This window comes from Dendrobium catenatum, unplaced genomic scaffold, assembly GCF_001605985.2.
Source record: "Dendrobium catenatum unplaced genomic scaffold, ASM160598v2 fragScaff_scaffold_1061, whole genome shotgun sequence".
Classification (NCBI taxonomy): domain Eukaryota; kingdom Viridiplantae; phylum Streptophyta; class Magnoliopsida; order Asparagales; family Orchidaceae; genus Dendrobium; species Dendrobium catenatum.
Genome location: NW_021319523.1, coordinates 3,581,488 through 3,601,891, shown reverse-complemented (window position 1 = coordinate 3,601,891; position 20,404 = coordinate 3,581,488). Strand labels below are relative to the sequence as shown.

General features: G+C 36.4%; 2 protein-coding genes across 2 annotated transcripts; both read right to left on the bottom strand.

The window, feature by feature from the left end:
* Nucleotides 1–5,760: 5,760 nt before the first annotated feature.
* LOC110107595 (polyol transporter 5) lies at nucleotides 5,761–9,093 on the bottom strand. Its single transcript, XM_020837881.2, has 3 exons — nucleotides 8,842–9,093; nucleotides 8,176–8,693; nucleotides 5,761–6,791 (listed from the first exon to the last, which is right to left on the bottom strand). Exons 1-3 carry the CDS (start codon nucleotides 8,966–8,968, stop codon nucleotides 5,868–5,870), a joined length of 1,569 nt encoding a protein of 522 aa, XP_020693540.1. The 5' UTR covers nucleotides 8,969–9,093; the 3' UTR covers nucleotides 5,761–5,867.
* A 4,326-nt stretch (nucleotides 9,094–13,419) lies between these two features.
* Nucleotides 13,420–16,360, bottom strand: LOC110107590 (putative polyol transporter 1). The gene is made up of 3 exons (XM_020837874.2): nucleotides 16,032–16,360; nucleotides 14,747–15,264; nucleotides 13,420–14,569 (listed from the first exon to the last, which is right to left on the bottom strand). Exons 1-3 carry the CDS (start codon nucleotides 16,156–16,158, stop codon nucleotides 13,637–13,639), a joined length of 1,578 nt encoding a protein of 525 aa, XP_020693533.2. The 5' UTR covers nucleotides 16,159–16,360; the 3' UTR covers nucleotides 13,420–13,636.
* Nucleotides 16,361–20,404: the final 4,044 nt, after the last annotated feature.

The window sequence follows — 20,404 nt, the reverse complement described above, 5'->3', positions numbered from 1 at the left end:
TATCACCATGTCATTTTAGTGGATCACTAAGCTCAAACTTTACATCCAACTCAAGCAAAAAAGAAGTTTCCAATTAACTTTCCATCCAAAAAGAAGCTCTCTTTCAGTGCATTTACTTTGTATTCTCAAGATCCTTTAATGAAAAATATATCCAATCAAACTAAAGCACTAAAATAATGCCTCACCATAGATCAACAAGACAGTCGATGAAGTATCCCCTGATTCTCATTCCACACATAAAAGAGACTTTAGGAGAAGATAACTCAAAGATATGGAGAGCTCTAGAACTCTCCCTAATATTGATTACCACTACTAATAATCATTGATTAACTATCATTATCCCCATCAATCGATGTGGACATCTTAATAATAAAAAAGTTATAAACTTCAATCTTTAAAATTAATAATTAAGCTTCAAATTTTTTTTTTTAAAAAGCCGTATGAACAGTCATCTCCCTTCGAATGCCGGCAAAAATAGAGATTGATTGGAGGGAAGGAAGAACAACAAACACTGATTTGCCGTTCGGTTGGAGATGCTCTTAGTCGACCATCAATTGACATAAAAGTTCAACACGCCTCACTATTTATTTATATTTTTTTATTAAAAAGACAAATATTTATAATATTTACATAAATATTAAATTATTTCTAATGGATCAGCTCCCATATTTTTTCTCTACCACTTTTTTTTTTACATAATTTATAAATTTATTTTATCTATGTGTAGACAAAATATTACATAATATCAATCAACATAAGAAAATTCTCAATTCACACTCATAAATTTTATGTAATTAAAAACATGTTAGTATATTTTAATAAATATATAAAATGTTAATAATAAATTTCAAAGCCATATACTTTCCCTTTTGTTGGGACCACTACAATTATTGGTATCTTAATATATGACTTTTGAGGTCCTTGGCGGGCCGTCGGCCATCAAATAAGACAAAAGCGATTCACCCTATTATTATTGGGCCACAAAAGCAAGGGCCCACAGCCTGCCATTACCAAAAGTTAGGATGGAGCCTTGTGAGACTTCATGGCCTATGTTCACGATCGCGACCAGTGCTCCAGCCAGTACCATATATATTGACCAAGGCCTGTAAACCACAAGCTTGTTTCCAAGGGCCCACTAATTGGACTTGTCTTCATCACTTTGCAGTTAACAAGGATTTTGGCCAAATTCAATTATATACTATTATTTAGGGTGCAATAAAGTTTAGTTATTCTTATTATAATTGTGCTCATTCAACAATCAAATTTCATGTGTATATATAAATATTTTAGAAATTGATTGATTCAACATAATTTGATTAGTTTAGTCATGAGCATATTCTTCAGTCAATTTGATCCATATAAAAAATAATTATTTATACAAAATTAGATTGGACTGATCAGAACTAATGGTTGAATTGTTGAAGACCTATTGTGATTTTGATGGAGCACAAAGTTCATATCTTGATCAACGATCTTCGATGTTAGTTGATGAGAGATTATAGTAGTCAATACTTGCGGATGCTAGGTCAGTGCTAATTGGTAGGATGTAACATTAGTTGGGTGATGATAGTTGGTCTATGATGTGCAGAATTATTTTCCTACGAGGATACAAACGCCGTTCGGAGATGAATTAGAACGTGTCACATTACTTTTTTTCCGTGTATCGCGATTGTGTATCACTATGTATTAGGTGATGTGGCGCATTCAAATTCGCCTCCGGACGGTCTGGTGTCCACACATAATAATTTCTCCTATGATGATCAAGTAAATATTTTTCATGTATTTTTAATTAAATAATATATGTGGATTAAATAAAACTATTTAAATATAGAAATCTTAATTCCTAACCCTATTCCTTCGCCCAAACCTTCCATAGGTTTAAATTGCGCACTCCAGCGCCTTATCAGACCTTTCAAAATTTTGAACTGAAAACTCCAATGCCCTCTTTGGTCGATACCCTTTTTACAGTTTACCCGTAATTTGTTTCTTAGACATCCGCCACCATACTAGTTCTCGATTAAATTTTTAATTTAATATGTTTTTCTAATATAATTAAAATTGATGCTTCCTTTTAAGAAAGCCTAGTAGCATGTGCTTCTTGCCATGCATTTCTGCACTTATCAAACAATTTCCCATAAAAATAGGATTGGAATTTCACTTTATTTAAATGAATTCATCCAAATATGAAGAGATTTACACCTTAATAGTGTCTTGATTGATCATTTTAATAAAATTGAGCTAATTTTATCTTCTTTATGAATACTTGAAAAGTGAAGCTTTATTCTATTTTTTGGTCCCACAAGAATATTATTCAGCTAAAGATAATTCCATTTATTATTACTTATTTAGCCATTAGATAGAATTAAATACTTAAAAGAAAATAAAAATAAATAAATAAATTGCATAATTTTAAAATTGCATAAAAATCGCATGTAATCAAACACAATCACACTGAAATATTTACTGGTCCCCAAGCAAAGCAACATGAGAACACAATGGATCATAACTCAATAAATCAATTAGGGCAAACAAATGACAATATTGCATGCGTACTTGCTCAAATTTTATTTAATACTAAAGTTGTTCAAATATTACAATATTTAAAACTTTCGTTTGTTGTAACCCTTTTTCGATCAAATCATTAGCAATTTAATATGCTCTATATAATCCTCCCGCCCCCGCTTCCGCTCTGCTAGGGCTTTTGCCCTAGCCTTCTTCGGTGAGTTCTTGTGGTTGGAGCTCCTCGCCGTGGTGGCGACGTCTTCCTTTTTCCTTCGGGAAAGTTCCTATTTCTCTAATTTTTTATTTTGGGTTTTCGTTGTTTGTGGTTCTGCCCGGCACTAGTCGGCATGCCGCTGAAGTTATGTAACCCTGATTTTTTAGGGGTTTCTTCATCTTCTCGTTCATTTTTGGATGTACTAGTGAGTAAGCAAGATGATCCCATTTTTCCGGAGCTTAGGGTTTCTTCTTTTCGTGGGATTCCCTCTCTTTTGATTTCGGAACAAGAAATGTCTGCGCTGGCCGCACCTTTCCAGTTCTCTCTAGTCGGATTTTTTCCTTCTAAGCGTCCTTCTTTGGACTCTATTCGACAATTTTTCTTCAATCTAAGATTGAAAGGTTAATTTTCTGTTACGTTGCTGGACCCGTCTCATATCCTCATTAAGCATAAAAATGATCTTGATTATTGTCGGGTCTTTTGTCATGGATCTTACTTAGTATAACTACTTTATGAAACTCACCAAATGGCTTCCCTCTATGGACATTGGGGTGGAGTCGCCAGTTGTACCCATTTGGGTGTCTTTCCCTCTGCTGTGCCCCCATCTCTTCTCTCCCAGCATACTTCATGGCTTGGGTTTAATCTTTGGAAAGCCCCTTAAAATCGATACTGCTACTGCTATTGGGTCTAGGTCGTCTCTTGCTCGTGTGTTAGTGGAATTAGATGTTACTAAATCCTATCCCGATCGTGTCTGGTTAGGCCCTGAATCTTCTGGGTATGTTCAGCATGTTGTTATGGAGGATTTCCCATCGATCTTTTTGTTCTTCGTGTAAAATATTTGGGCATTTTTCAGGTAATTGTCGTCCTGAGGTTGATTTATCTATGCCGTCTAAGGTTGCTAAGAAGGATTCCATTATCTCAGATCCAATTCTCCCTTCTTCTAATGTTGAGGCTGAGCAAGTTATTTCTGTTGAACCCATTCTTCCAACTTCGGTTTTGGGTGCGCAGCCTGTGGTTTAGTTGGTGGATTTGGATACCCCTCAAACTAATTAAGCTGTTGAGAATGTGGAAATTGATGTGGAAAATAATGTGAACCTTTTGGGTGGTAAGGATGATAGTGGTAATGGTGTTGCTATTTTGTCCCCTGATGCTTTACCCTTTCTCCCTCAAGGTTCCATTTCAGGTACTTTAGCTCTTTATGGTCTCCCCTAGAACTTGTCTTAGTGCTGATAATCATGGTGGTGCTGATCGCTTGTTGTCGGTGGTGTCTGCCTCGACTGTTTTGGGTGAAATTTCTTTTAAGCCTGTTGTTTTGGATTTCCCTCATGAGGTTGCTGCTCTTCCGTCTGAAAATTTGGGTGCGGGGGTTTGTGAGGTGTCTGCTAACTCCAGTTCGCATCCAGTCATGGTCAACTGTTTAGTTAACAACAATTTTGTGGATGTACCTGTTACGTTAATTGATCCTCAAAGTTTTGTGTATCATGTGGGGGACAATTCGAGATTGGATGTTCGTGTGCAATTGGATTGGCTACAAGACTCGACTTATTCTGATTCTGTTTCTTTCAAATCGTCTGGAGATGAGGATCCGGGCAATTCTTTTGCCTTGTGTCGAGGTAAACCTCTTGTATCTGTTTCCTCTCGTGGTAGGGCTCATGGAAGGGGTATACGTGGTCGGTGATGGTGTACTTGGTTTTCTTTTTTGGGTAGCCTTTTGGTTGGTTGGACAAGGTATCTATTCATTGGGCTGGTTGGGTGATCCTTTTGGTAATGGTGTGTGCACTCGTTTTGGCACTTTCAGTGGGCTCAGGTGCTTTTGGAGATCTCAGTTTTATTTTATTTTTTTCGTTGTTTGTTGCTGGGCAATGATGTAGTTGGGGCTCGCTTATCCGTTAGCTTGGCTTGTGGCAACCTTGATGTTGATCTTGTTAGGATGGCTGCTTCGCTTTTTGGTCCACCAATTGGACGGTCCGAGCTTGCCTTATGGGAAGCTGGTAGTCTTGGCCTTTTTCTGAGCCCTCGGGGGTTTTTTTTTTCCTCTTATTTTTGCATTTGCTTTTTGGATCTTGTAATCGCTTGTTTTAATGGAATGAAATGTTCTTTTAAAAAAAAAAAAAATTAATATGCTCTATATGAGTGAATTTATGGACAAGTGACACAATGTCGATCTTAAAGTAAACTTTCTAGAAAGAAATTACATTCAAGAAGAAAATATCCAGGAAAGAAAAGTGAGAAGATGAAGAACTAAAGAAATATGATAGTCTTAGGCTTCGTTTAAGATATTTTTTATTTATTTTTAAAATAATTTTTTAATACAAAATTTTTTTTGAATTAAAAATATTTGTACTAAAAAACTTCTTTGAAAAGTAATAAGAAAATTGTCTCAAACGAAACTTTAGTTTTTAGTAAACTAAAAGAGGACATCATTGAACTTAAAATAAAACTTTGAAAACTTTTAACTATAGCCATCAATGCTGGAATAGTTTATGAATTCTTATGAGAAATTTAAAGTAGGTGTGCTTGATTGTACAATCTTGTATATGTATATATTTGTGTGTTTGTGTAGTATTAATAGTTTTTTTTTATGATGTTTATATTATATTGGCTTGAGCACTATGTCTAGTCAATAACAATAATTATGATTGGAGTTCGGACCCGTTCGGATCCGAACTCCAATCATGTAATAAGATATGAATATTTTTCTCTTGCTTGTAGATGATGATAAATTGCGAATTTATAAGTATTAGAAAAAGAAGATGGTACTTAACATACTCTAGATAATAAGTGAAAATATTGATCTCTTCATTTTAATATTAATTTGAATAAAAATTAAAGTTCCAAATTTTTCTTACTCGCAATTATTATTTTTTAGCTCTCATAACTAAAAAAAAAATACTTCTCAACTATAACTTTTACTTTTTTTAAAATATTTTATTGAGTAAATTAAAAAAAGAAAAACAATTTTGTTTGTTTTTTTTTCATTTAAATAATTACTACTTTTATTGCCCCCTTTTTTTACCATAAAAATAAATAGAAGAAGCCAAATCAAACTTTTGAATACTAATTTGATGTATTAGCTACGTATAAATCGCATTGTCCACAAGTTAAGTGACTATAACTTTTTCTTATAGTCTTATTCACCCATCACAACCACTTACAGAGCCGCCACCGCCCCCATCGCCGCCGCTTCCCCAAATCCCTCCTCCTTCGTCTTCACAATCTCATCTTCCACCTCCATCTCCTCCTTACTAAACCCGAACAATTTCCCCATCTCCTCCAACGTCCTCCCCTTCGTCTCCCTCAAATACCCATAGAAAAACACCCACCCCGCCGCGGCCACTCCCGCATACAAGAAAAATGTCCCACCAATGCTTATCGCCTTATATAACGAAAGAAACGTCATCGATATAATCCCACTCGTCACTCTATTCACCACCACCCCCGCCGCCGCCCCCTGCGCTCTCAACCTCATCGGAAATATCTCTGAACAATACACACACGGCATCGGCCCCAAGCCGATCGAAAAGAACGCCACAAAAGCCAAAATCGATGAGAAGCACACTGCCATTGCCCACAATAACTTCCCCTCATGGTGCTCCGCCGCCGTCAATCCAATTCCTAATCCTATAAGAGAGCATATCATGCCGCCGGCTGAAGCTAAGAGGAGAGGGCGGCGGCCGATTCGGTCGAGGAGGAAAGTGGCGACTAATATGAAGCTGGTTTTGGTGAGGCCGACAGCGACAGTCATCGCGAGGAGGGCGTTGTTGGAGGAAAGGCCGGATTTTTGGAAGACGTGGGGGCTGTAGAGGACGACGGAGTCGATGCCGGAGGCTTGTTGGAAGAAATGGATGCCGAAGGCGGAGATGAGGACGCGGCGGACGGCGGGGGTGGGGTGGAGGAAGAGTTCCTTCCAGACGCCAGAGCCGCCGCGGTTGGTTCGGGTGAAGGGGGTGGTGTTGGCAGTGGTTGCGTCGGAGGGGATTCCGGCGGAGGATTTCATTTCGGAGAGGCGGAGGTGGGCTTCTTCTGGTGTGGCTGAGAGGCGGTCTAGGACGTGGGCGGCGTCGGAGAGGCGGCCCTGCAAGCAAGAAATTAGAACGGTGTAAATTAATGACCGAATTATAAAATTTTTTAAGAAAATTAAACTAAAATATTTATTTGATAATCATGCATTTATTAAGGAGTTTATAAGCCGAAGAACAAATACAAACACTTGTTTGGGAAGAGATTATTATTGTGTAGTCTTTACATGAAATTATTTTGTGCAGATGCGGACATCGTCTGGCGGCCCTTTTGTTGTGTACTACAGTTTTGTATCTCTATGTACCAAATGATATGATGAGTTCTGATTAGCCTCCAGAAGATGCGGTGTCCGTTAAAAAATAATTTTATTTTACATCAACTAGCCTTCACATAATTGGAGTCTGGACTCCTCTCCATGTAATATTTTTTTTTTTTATATGGGACATGTTTCTTTTTATTTTACATTTATGATAGTTAGTGCTAAGATTTTATTTGGCTATTAATTTCTCAATAGGTAAAAAAAAATGTGCTGAAAAACTGTTTTTTACACCAACTTTCAAAATATTTATTTTTTCTAACAAATTTTATAGTAATCATTACAAAAATCTACAAAATAATCAGCTATAAAGAGCTATTTTAGGATATGTCTGCAACAATTTCATGATTTGTAAAATAGTCAACAAAGTTTTTAATTTTTTTGAAATTTATAATATTTTTTAAATTAATTAAAATTAATGCTCATTAACAATTTTAGTAATAAAAGCAGCTTACCAATATATAATTTTGCAAGAAATTAATGCTCATAAACAATTAAAAAGTAAAGTAGCATGACACTAATGCTTCATTTGGGGTGACTTTTTAATGATTTTTAAATCATCTTTTAAGTTTTAAAATTAAAATTTTTATACTAAAAAATATTTATGAGCATTGAGCAATATGAAAGCAGTCTCAAACAAAGCTGAAGAGTATTGTCGTAGACAAGAGATATTATTACATGCAGAGAATTCGTATGGGAGAATGATCCGATTTTTGTGAGAGTATACAATAAATACACAATTTTATTTTTTTCTATGTATTATTGTATATCATCACAGAATTTGGATGGTTCTCCTGTCCGAACAACGCACGTAATAAATCCTACTCAAATATATAAAACCTTTTTTTCTATTTTCTAAATAAAAAAATAAAATATAACTTCACAAAGCAATAATAAAGCCATCCCAAACCAAGCCTAAGGATTAATTTGGGACGACTTTTTTATTGATCTTAAAATAAAATTTTGTGCTAAAATTTTATTTAAAAAATAATAATAAATTGTTGCAAAGAAGCATAAATCACATATTTCGACATAAAAAATTGCTACGCTGTTAATTATAGCTTAATGAAATGGCAACTGAATAGATTACCCAACTAATATTTCTTTCTTTCGAGCCCCTTACCTGCAGAACAAGCCATCTAGGTGACTCCGGCATAAAAAGCACGCCAAGAGCAAGACAAACCGCCGGAACAGCTCCGACGCCGAGCATAAGCCGCCATCCGATATGCAGAGAGAAGTGAGAGAATGCGACGTTGGAGACATATCCGAGAAGAATGCCGAAATTTATAAAAACCTCAGAGAAGGAAGTGAGGAAGCCGCGGACAGAGGCGGGAGAGATCTCCGCCGTGTACACCGGCGCAATCACGACGCCGTAACCGACTCCGACACCAGCCACGAAGCGGCCGCACATGAGGAAGGCGTAGTTGGTTGCAAAGCCCATCAGAATGGCTCCGGCGAAGACGATTCCGGCGGCGAGGACGATTGTGTACCGCCGGCCAATCAAGTCCGAAGTTCGACCGGCGGCGATGGAGCCGATGAGGGAGTAGAGGTTTATGATTCCGACAAGGACCTCTACTTGGACGTCGCTGATATGAAGGTCTTTCTGGATGAAGATGGTGGCGCCACTCATAACGCCAATATCTGTATACTATAAATTAATGTTTGATCTGATTTTTTTTTAAAAAAAATTGGAACTTTCATTCACCAATTTAATTAAAAAAAATCTAATCTTTTTTTAAAAATATCTAACTTGAATAATAATAATAATAAATAAAGTGAGAAGAAATACCATAGCCCAGAACAACGGTTGTCATGGAGGCAAGCACGGCGCAGGCAAAGGCGAATCTGGTGTTGCGCCGCTTGGGAGGCGCTGCTTCCTCGAAGACTACTTTAGTTTCTTTGTTATCTTCTCCCATATCCGGTTTCTCTTTCTATCTCTAAAACTTTCTTTCTTCTCTCTATCTCTACAAAGCTGTATGATATAGAGAGAAAAAGAAAACTTGAGAGAGAGAGAGCGCCCTGTGAGCTCAAGGTGGAGAGATTATTATAAGTTTATAATATGGAGAGCAGATAAGACAACAAATGAATATTATAAAATTTTTAATTTGTTCAATATTTCAGATTTGAACAAAGATGTGTACAGTAATGAAGTGTGAAAAAATGGAAATTTAATAAATTAATGAAGTTTGAATCTTCTTCTGATGTTATTGTCGACCAGAAAAAAAAAAAAAAACGTTCGGTGATGAATGTTGCGAGCTTCGAATAGATTCTTCAACATATTATCAGTCAGGTTTTGTGCAATGAAGCTTGATTTTTTTTGCATTCGGGCAAATCTTTTAAGAGGTGGCAAGTAAATAATTCCTAATATTTTATTGTAATTCGTTAATTATTTTGAAGCATGTATAATTAATAAAAACACACGTCAGAAGAAATTGTAACGAAACATTCAGTTGGAAATTCAGGTGGAATATTCTGCTATAAATTTATCAGAAATTTCTATCGGGCTTTTTAAAGTCGGTGGAATTTTCATCAAATGGTGGTCCAGCAGAACTCCGGGCCTCAAGTTGTGGTCCGGTGAAACTCTGGGCCTGAAGTGGTGATTCAGTGAAACTCCGGGCTTCAGGTGGTGGTCTGGGGGAACTTCAGGGCTCAAGTGGTGGTCCGTCGGAATTCCGGCATTAGATGATGGCCCAACGGAACTCCGGACGGTGGTTGAGGAGGAGCAAGGAGGAAAGAGCGATATCTGATCTCTCTCTTGTTTCATTTGGCTTAGGGTCCCATTTCAAGAGGAAGGAATGGTTTACTTATAGATTTCTTATAGTGACATGACCGGTAAATAGAAGCAAGATCAAAGATAAATAAGGAGTGGTTTGGATAGATGGTCGATATTAAATCCCTTGATCGTGGACTGTTTGCTAGACATTTGAATGTCTTAATGATGTTGGAATTTTGTGATATTGCGCTGGTTGGATTCTTCTCGTCAAGCCGCTCAATTCGACTATAAGCATGTCATGTTTGAAATCCGTTCAGTAATCCAAATTATGGTTCAAACCTTTCAACAATGCTTCTAAACCTTGATTTAATTTGGACCCATTTGAGCTCGTATTGAGTTAAATTTGGTGTTGTTGGGTTCGTAATCTCGAGACGTTCAGTTCAATTATAAGTTTTCTGAAAACAGAGTTCGGATGATCCCAAATTTAATTTTGAAAGTTTCCCAACTTGATTTTTTCTCGAGATTCGTGCCCCATAAAAAGATTTTTTTTTTTTTTTTTTGTGGTAAGCTTTTACTCACCAGTTATTTCATCTAAGGGCTGCAATAGAATAATATTTTCGTAGCCAGAGCAGTACTACTGCCTCATAATTTAAGAAATTAATTAAGTTAAATTATTTATATTAAAAAGTCAAATTATTTCCTTGTGAGACACTACAAATTCAATAAATGTGGCAACAACTCAATTATTGGGTGCATGTGGCTATTATTAGTGACATGTAAGAAGAGACGTGCTCGATCCACATTTCTTTTTTTTTATTTTGTTTTATTTCTATCTTTGTTTTCATTTGATTGAACTTTGCAAAATATTAATGGTTAGGGCTGTCAAAATGGGTTAACCGGTCGGGTTAGAACCAGTTTCCAAATTGACATGACTTAAATTCAGTCAATTTGAGTTTGATTAATTTTGTTTAATAAATGAGCAAAGAAAATTTAAGAAAATGATACAAACAAGCAAAGAAAATTTAAGTTAAAAAAAAAAAAAAATAGACGGTAAATTGATTTGGAGGTCGACCCGAATTCAATCTGCCAATTAAACGGGTAAGAATCACATACCCAAGCCCGACTTGTTTATTAGATGAGTTAACTAGAATCTGGATTTTATGGATTAGATTCATTATTATAACGAGTCATTTATTGACACCTATATATTTTAATAGTAAATATTAATAAGAAGATAAATATGCTGGATAAGAGAGATAAATATTAATATTTAATGTGATTATATATTGCATTTTTTTAATCAATTTGGATATTAACATTTAATTAGATATCAAATTTTGAGAGATTATCTATTGCATCACTTAGGGCTTTTAGATAACTTGTGCTACTTATAGTAAAAAAAAATTAATTGAAAATAAAATATTTTTGACGTGTCATACAAAATGGCCTTGATTGATCACGAATCTCGAGGCATATTTAAGTTGGAAACTACCAAACTATATTTGGGACCATCCAAACTCCAACTTCAGCAAACATATAGTCTATTCATAAGTCTAAATAAGACGAACCCAATGAGACCAAAATCAATTTAATTCACACCCAAATGGGCCCAAATCAAGGACCGAAGTAAATTTGGTTGTTTGGTTTGGTTGCATATTTGAGAGAACTCTGAGGCTTCAAGGATCCTAGAGTTCCACCTAACCTCCACCACCGAAGAACATCCATCAATCATCTTCAGACCACCACCCGTCGGATTATCGACTGAATAAACTCTATCAATTTAAAAATATTTATAAATTTAAATTATCAGATTACATTTTGTTCAAATCTAATCCGAACAAAATTTGAACATTTTGTTTGAACCAAAGTTTTGAACTTGATTTGAATCTGGTTCAAACATCGTAGACAAATGTTTGAACTTTGTTGTTCTTCATAGGTAGAGCATCACCCATTTATTGTCTTTGCTTTCTCTAGCGAGCTTCGTCACAATGCCTTGCACATTGAGCTATGTCACGCTATCCCATCATCCCATGCTGCCTTCACAGCAAGCTCCATCATCAAGCTCCTTTTCTCCTTAAGCTTTGTTTGAGACAGCTCTCTTACTGCTTTATTTTTTAGAATGCAACGATAATTTTTGCCTGGTCTATTTTTCGTTGCTTTCAAAAAAAAATTGTGCTAGAAAATTTTTTTCTACAAAAACTTAAAATTTTTACATTCTCTACCTCAGCTTTAAGAAATGGAATTTATAAATTCAAATTTCTCACATTCAATATTTATATCAAAAAAGAACTATATATATCTTTCAAACTCTTCTAAGAAAAATAGTTGAGAGAAGTGATCTTTGACGCCAAAGAGTGTGATAAGGCAGTGCATGTGACGCAATTAACAGTGATTATAAATAGGAATCTTTGAAGACCCCAAGAAGTCTTGCATTAATACACCTATCATGTTCTTGATTTACTCTTAATGAAAGTCTTTGTGGGAATATTCTAATCTCTATGAGAGATTATTACGTGCGGAATTTGGACAGAAGATATGTCCAGATTTTGTATGGGTACACAGTAACTATACAGTAAATACACATCAAAAAATAAAATTGTGTATTTATTATATATCCTTACAAAATCCAACCATATCTCACGTCCGCTCTCCGCATGTAATAATTTCTTCTGCCTCCACAGCCAGCACAAATATACGTACATGTCTTCAATTAATTATATTTTGTAAGAAAAAAATAGAAAAACTCTTAGTTGTTGTCTCAAACCAAATAATGATAAAGGACATTAGGCAACAATTATTTCTTTGCATTAGTTGATTACATTAAAACACCTATCAAAGGTCGGCAACATGCGGTATTTTTGGAGAATTTTTTTTTTTTTTATTTTCATAATCTCTAAATATGATCCCTACACCTTCTTCATATTATTATAGCTCATGTAAGCATCTATTTTAATAACCATCAATAGTGTTTGTTCTTGTCTGACAGCATTCATAATTGTTTTTATTATTTATAAGAAATTAATAAGCTCTAGTTAAATGATTAAAATGAAAGACAAATTCTTCCAATATAGATGATGAAGCGTGACACATTGGAAGACATTAATTGCCTCTTAACTAATTTAACTTATTCTCCAATTGAACATGCACAAACTCCAACTCGAGCAATGTTTGTTAATGTTCAATGCCTCATTTTAGCGACCATCTCTTTATCAACTACAACGAGTTTGTTCGTTGACATCATCATCTCCTTTTGCTAGCTAACGGGTCACTACCATTTGTTGGAGACTATCTGAATTGAATTGTTGTTCAACAGACATGTCATAAATTAAATAGGCTCGTGAGATGAGCTACTCATTAAGTTCGACTAGCTAACAGATTGTGAAAAAAGGTCTACCATTCTAAAACATCAAACAAATCAAAATCTAGATCATCAAAACGATATAGAATTAGCAATTCATCCTCGAATTAGTTCGAGAAGAGAGATTTACACATAATTTTATACTTTCAAATAAATTATTTCCTCTTGAAATCCTAAGTATAAACTTTAACTAAACATCTCACCCTACTCTCTCTTTGGTTGCTAGTAAGATATATCATGTAAGATAATATTTTTTTTCTACCAATTAAGATTTAAAAAATAAACAAATTCAAACAAAAATATCAATTCTCTTTCACAATAACAATAAAATAAAATAAAAACATATATTGATTAGCAAAGATCCGGTTCATCCAAACTTTATGTGAACCGGGTTTAATTCCCCATACTTGTGTTCATTAGTTTCCATCAAGTATCATATAAGCTTCCACATATGTAAAAATAGTTCTAAAATACCCCCAACAACTTGCACATATTGCACCCACCCCAATCCAGTTACAGAGCCGCCGGCGCCGCTGCCGCCGCCTCCCCTGTTCCGTTCTTAGACGTCATCTCTTTCGTCTTCACAATCTCATCTTCCTCCTCCATCTCCTCCTTACTAAACCCAAACAATTTCCCCATCTCCTCCAACGTCTTCCCCCTCGTCTCTCTCACATACCCATAGAAAAACACCCACGCCGCCGCCGCCACTCCCGCATACAAAAAGAAGCTCCCACCAATACTTATCGCCTTATACAAAGATATAAATGTCATCGTTATAATCCCACTCGTCACTCTGTTCACCACCACCCCCGCCGCCGCCCCCTGCGCTCTTAACCTCATCGGAAATATCTCAGAACTATACACCCACGTCACCGGTCCCAACCCTATCGAAAAAAACGCCACGTAAGCCAATATCGATGAGAAACACAGCCCCACCGCCCACATTAACTTCCCCTCATGGTGATCCGCCGCCGTCAATCCAATTCCTAGCCACATCAGCGAAAATATCATCCCGCCGACCGACGTCAGGAGGAGCGGCCGCCGGCCGATTCGGTCGAGGAGGAAAGTGGCGACTAATATAAAGATTGTTTTGGTGAAGCCGACGGCGACGGTCATGCCGAGGAGGGCGTTGTCGCCGGAGATTCCAGCTTTTTTGAAGACTTGAGGGCTGTAGAGGACGACTGAGTCAATGCCGGAGGCTTGTTGGAAGAAGTGGATGCCGATGGCGGAGATGAGAACGCGGCGGACTGCGGGGGTAGGGTGGAGGTAGAGGTCCCTCCAAACGCCGGAGCCGCCGCGGTTGGTCTGGGAGATAGGGATGTTGTTGGCTGTGGGAGTATCAGATGGGATTCCGGCGGCGGATTTCATTTCGTCGAGGCGGAGGCGGGCTTCTTCCGGCGTGTCGGAGATGCGGTCTAGGACGTAGGCGGCGTCTGCGAGGCGGCCCTGCAACCAAATTTTGTATTTTTATATTTGTTAATTCAGCTTAATAAGTTAAGGAGCTCAAATCGAAGCAGAAATTTTTTTATTTGCTTAATGAACGAAGCCGACTTTTTTTTTTTTTTTTTTTGAACGAAGCTGACTAACTGCAAAAAAATTTCTCGTTTACACGCGGCTTAATACCTGTAGAACAAGCCATCTGGGAGACTCCGGCATAGCAAGCACACCAAGAGCAAGAAACACCGACGGAACCGCGCCGACGCCGAGCATAAGCCGCCATCCCATATGAAGAGATAGGTGAGAGAATGCGAAGTTGGACACATAGCCGAGAAGAATGCCGGAATTTATAAAGACCTCGGGAAAGGAAGTCAGGAAACCACGGGCAGAGGCTGGAGAGACCTCCGCCGTGTAAACCGGCGCAATCATGAGGGCGTAGCCGACGCCGATTCCGGCGACGAAGCGGCCGCACATGAGAAAGATGTAGTTGGTTGCAAAGCCCATCAGGAGGGCTCCGACGAAGAATATTCCGGCTGCGACTACTATTGTGTATCGCCGGCCGATCCAGTCGGAAGTCCGGCCAGCGGCGAAGGAGCCGACGAGGGAGTAAAGGTTTATGATTCCGAGAAGGACCTCCACTTGGACGTCGCTGATGTGGAGGTCTTTTTGGATGAAGATGGCGGCGCCACTCATAACGCCAATATCTGTAATGAAATTATTAAAAATTAAATTTTTATCAGATATTTACTTTATTTCTAAGTGGATCTGCCAAAAATATAATTTTTTTATATTAAAAACTAATTTTTATCATAACATAATAGTCAAATAAAAATATAATTACCATCAAAAAGTAAAATAATAAAACAATTGCTCCAAATAAATCCTCAATTTTGCTTTTAATATTTATTTATAAACCATCTAAAATAATTAATGTCATTAAAAATTTTATTAAATTTAATTTATTTATCAACATCATTAAGTCATATAAATAAAATAAAGATTTAGCCTTTCTTTGAAATATCTAAAGTAAATTTTTTATTGTTTATCAAACAAAACCTTAGATATTAGATATATAGATAAGACAAAAAAAATTATTGTTATTATGTTAAAAAATAATTTGGATGAGTATATCCAAAAATATTTTGCATAAAATACAACACACTTGTTCTTGATTTAAATAAAATTTATATAAAATTATGAAACATCTCTTTCTATTTTATAGGACAAAAATAAAGATAATTAAAATAAATGTTTCCAATAGCATAAAAACATTATCTTGCAATTCAAAAAAAAAAAAAAAAGATCATGACGTCTGTGCTGTGCATTAAAATGAAAAAAATAAAATTTAATAATCCATAAATTAATATGATAAAAGAACCTTAGAAGCAATCATAGAGGAATAAATGACCATTAAATTTAGAAAAGAAAAAAAAATTGTGAAAATAAGAAGAAATGGAGAGAAAATAATTACCGTAGCCCAGGAGAATGGAAGTCATGGAAGCAAGGACGGCGCAGGCGGAGGCGAATCTGGTGTTGCGCCGATTGGGAAGGGTTGCTTCCTCGGACACTAGTTTAGCTTCTTTGTTAGCTTCTCCCATCTCTGTATTCTCTTTCTATCTCTAAAGTTATCTTTTGTTTTCTCTATCACTAAGTTAAGCTGTCTCTAGAGAGAGAAAAAAACCTTAGAAGAAAGAGAGAGAGAGAGAGAGAGAGAGAGAGAGAGAGAGAGAGAGCGTGTGTGTGTGTGTGGTGATTCTGATTGTATGGAGGAGATTGAATTACAGAGCAGAGTGTCATGGATTGAAGAACTTCGCGGAGGGGGAAGAGGAAATAAGCATGTATATATAACTTGAGTTTGATTGTCGCACCTCTCGCACGAGCGAGATAAATCGGCACGTGGGACGGCCTGTGAACTAAGAGGTGCCCGTGGAGTGATAAATTATTTTGTGCATAGACTTAACACAGAACGTAATACGGAGACCAATCAGAATGTGTCACGTCAGCAGTATCAAGCTGCAGTATCGAGCAGTGAGCAGCGTTAACTTGACGCATTCTGGTTGGTCTGCGGACAGCATTCGGCGTCCGCACAACATAATTAATCCCGTGGAGTGATAAATTATTATATGCGGAGTTCTTACTCCAATGAAATCAAGCCATGTGATTTATACACAATATATTTATCATATATTTTATATAGAAGTTATACACATGGTGTGTACAAATAACATGGCATGATTTTATTAGAGTCAGTATGCGTTCAAATTCCCCACGTAATAATTTCTCGTGTGGATTCTAATTAAGTTTGGTTTGAGATGACTGCAACTTTTTATAAAAATGTTTATCAAATTAGTATAAAAATAATAATTTTTGTGAAAGTTCTGATAAAAAGTGGCTTTATAGCCCCAAAAAAACTTCTTAAAAATAGTAAAAAATTAATAAACAAATAAAAATTATGATTGTGATCTTAAAAGCAAAGTAATAAAATAGCTGATCAAACTAAAGTCTCCATTTATGACATTTATTTTATTGCTTCTTACAATAACTTTTTAGTAAAAAATAAAAAAATTTACATTACAAAAGCTATTTAAAGAAACAATAAAAAAACATTCCCAAACGAAGTATAAGCTTGAGCTTTACTGATTAATTGAGTCGGAGCTTAAACTCGAGTTTAATTCTACGAATTTGAACCGACTCACGAGTCAACTCATTCATTACGAAAGAGAAAATTATGTCTAATTCAAATGATAATTATAATGAAATGATAAAAAAATAAAAATTGTTGCGTCCTATAGTGTTCGCGACGGTAGAGAAATAAAAAGTTTAACTTCTTAGCTTTGTACGAAGATCCAGCACGCAATCAGATAAAACAAGAGGATGCGGTATTAATAAAAGAACCAAGATTTTTACATGGAAAATCATGAAAAGGGAAAAAAAAAACCCCGAGGTCTGGTCCGATTTGAATGAATCGACTATTATTTGCAGTCGATTACAAATGAGGCCCTTCCTTGGGGAGAAGGCCTTGGCTTGATGTACATCATATGGAGTACATTATTTGGTAGGAATATTACAAATAATTATTGTTGGCGTGTTCATTTTGTCAGAAAGATCATAGTTGGTGGGCGATGGCAGTCAGAAAGACTGTAATCAGGTGACGGTGGTCGGAAGGACCATTGTTTAGCGGCAGAGGTCGAAAGAACCTCAGTCGGGTAAAAGTCTGGTGATGGACAAAAGTCCCTTGTTGGATAGAAGTTCGACGAAAGTCTGGTGGCCGGGTAGAAATCATGTGTTAGTTGGCTGTCGGGCAACACTCTGGTGTCGATTAGCAGTCGGGCAGAAATTCGGCGCCGGTCGGCTGCCAGGCCGGTTGAAGTTCGACGGTGGTTAATGAGGAGTCTGGTGGCAATAGGGCTCTTCTTTCTCTTCTTTTTTGGGCCCCTTTTTCCCCTCAATGAAGAATGAGGGGTTTATTTGTAGTTTTCTAATAATGGCATGGCCAGTAAATAAGAAGAATATCAAGTGTATATTGGGAGTGGTTTGAATGGATGGCCGATGTTGATTCCCCCAATCATAGACTGTTTGTTTGGACATTTGAATGTCTTAATGATATAAGAATTTGACGATATTTGGCTCGTTGGATTCGTCTCGTCGATTCGCTTGATTTGACTATAAACATGTCACGTTTGGAAACCATTTGGAATTCCAAATTATGGTTTGAACCTTCCAAAGATGCTGTGAGTCTTTAATTTGGACCCATTCTATCTTGAATGAGGTCGAATTTGGTGTCGTTGTGTTCGTATTTTTGAAACGTTTAGCTCGACTATAAGTTTGTCGAAATCAAAGTTCAGATGATCCTGAATTTAATTTTTTAAATTTTCAAGTTGATTTTGCCTTGATATTCGTGCCCGATCAAGATAATTTTTTAATTAATATATAAAAATAAATCACTTAATATAACAAAATGACTAATTAACAAGAAATTAGTTTTTAAATTTTTGTAATAACTTGATACTTAAATTCCTGAATCTTAATATATATTTAAGCATATTTTAATATTAATTTCTTAAAAATATCGAAATTAACGAATTTAGATCAGTGAGATTGACTCATCAGTAATTATTGACCAAAGCCCACTGACATGGATCAGCTTGACTCATGTGCTCATACTTTTCAACTGATGAGCGGTCAGTGATTGTCATTTCACCTTCGGTGACTGTAACAAAGGTGCCCTACCTATAATTAATCAGCAAAGTGAGTTTAGATTAAAAAAAATAAGAACTCATATTTATTATATTTATCATCGTGCTTTGAATAGCTCTTTTGTCTTGATTAATTATTGCAAATATGGTAAATTAATTATATCTCTTAAATAAACATTAAGAAAATTAAAAAAAAAAATTGTAGGCTGAAACATAAATTGAATAATTTAAAAGTATTTATTTAGATGACAAGAATGCAAAAAATAATATGCATATTAATCACATAATAATAAATATTTAGATATACTAATTAATTTAGGACTAATTTTGAGTCAATGGATTTTTTTTTTTCTCATGTTCAATTTTGCTTATCATTAGGGGTGTCAAAATGGGTTTTAGGATATGATTAGGTTCGATTCCAAGCCAAGATTGATCATGTTTCAGCTGCCTAACCCGAACGATATTATTAAGGCACCAATTGACTTTCATCATTTGAATAAGTTTTCAAGATCTTAGCCATATTTACAAGGGATGCAACTCTAAAAAAAAATATAACTAGACTCATACTTTCAACATGAAAGTGGCTATACTTTATCCTAAGATTAAGGGAGCTATGATGTTTTAAATTTTTAATAGTTATGAAAGATCGCTATAACACTGCCATTAACCAACAGTCCAAACACAATCATCAAACCACTTCCCAATCAACACAAGCAGACCACCACTTTATCACATCATCAGAATTTCACAATCGCACTATTATCGCTGACTAAGATCCGCTAACATGTCTAACCAAACTAACTTGGGGTGTCAATATATAAAACGACCCGAAAACTCAACCACAAAATCCAGGTTCGGCCAATTAACCTATTTAACAAATGGGTTAGGTTTGGACCCTAATTCTCAACACATTTTAAAATCAAGTCGTGTTCAGGTCAGTCGATAACTTGGAATTGACCCAAGTTTGACCTGCGTCCCCCATCCCGAAGCTCGCATCTACATCTGCGTCACCGTCCAACTTCTGGATCCCCCTCTCACTCACGCTCGCCCTCCCTTGTCACCCTCGCCCCGCACAGTCGCACTTGCCCATATCGCACTCTAGCTCAACACTCACTCAACTACCATCGCCCAAGTCGATGGGTCGGTCATGTCAAGTTGGGTTGTACCTAGGTGGGATTCAGATCCAAGTTTATGACACGTTTACCTAATCGGGTCGGATTCTCAGGTTAGACAAGATGATACTGGATCAATCCCGCGTTGGACACAAATTCAACCTATAAATTCATTTTGACACCCCTTAGACTAAGGCTTCGTTTGGGACGTCTTTCTTTCTGCTTCATAAAGCAGATTTATAGTATAAAAATTTTAATTTTTGTACAATAAAGCTATTTTACGAAACAGTAATAAAGCCGTCCCAAACGAAGCCTAAGATATATCCTAATCACCATCAATCAAAGTTTATGACCATCGTTGCTTCACTACCATCCTCCAAACACCATCACCTGACAACATCCTTCCCTCACAATTGCTATACTAAGATATCTTGACAATCATCTCATAACTATAATCCCTTTTTTTATCGTCACTCGATAACAGTCTTCCAAACACAACCGTCATATTAGAGTCACATAATCATTGTTGCTCGACT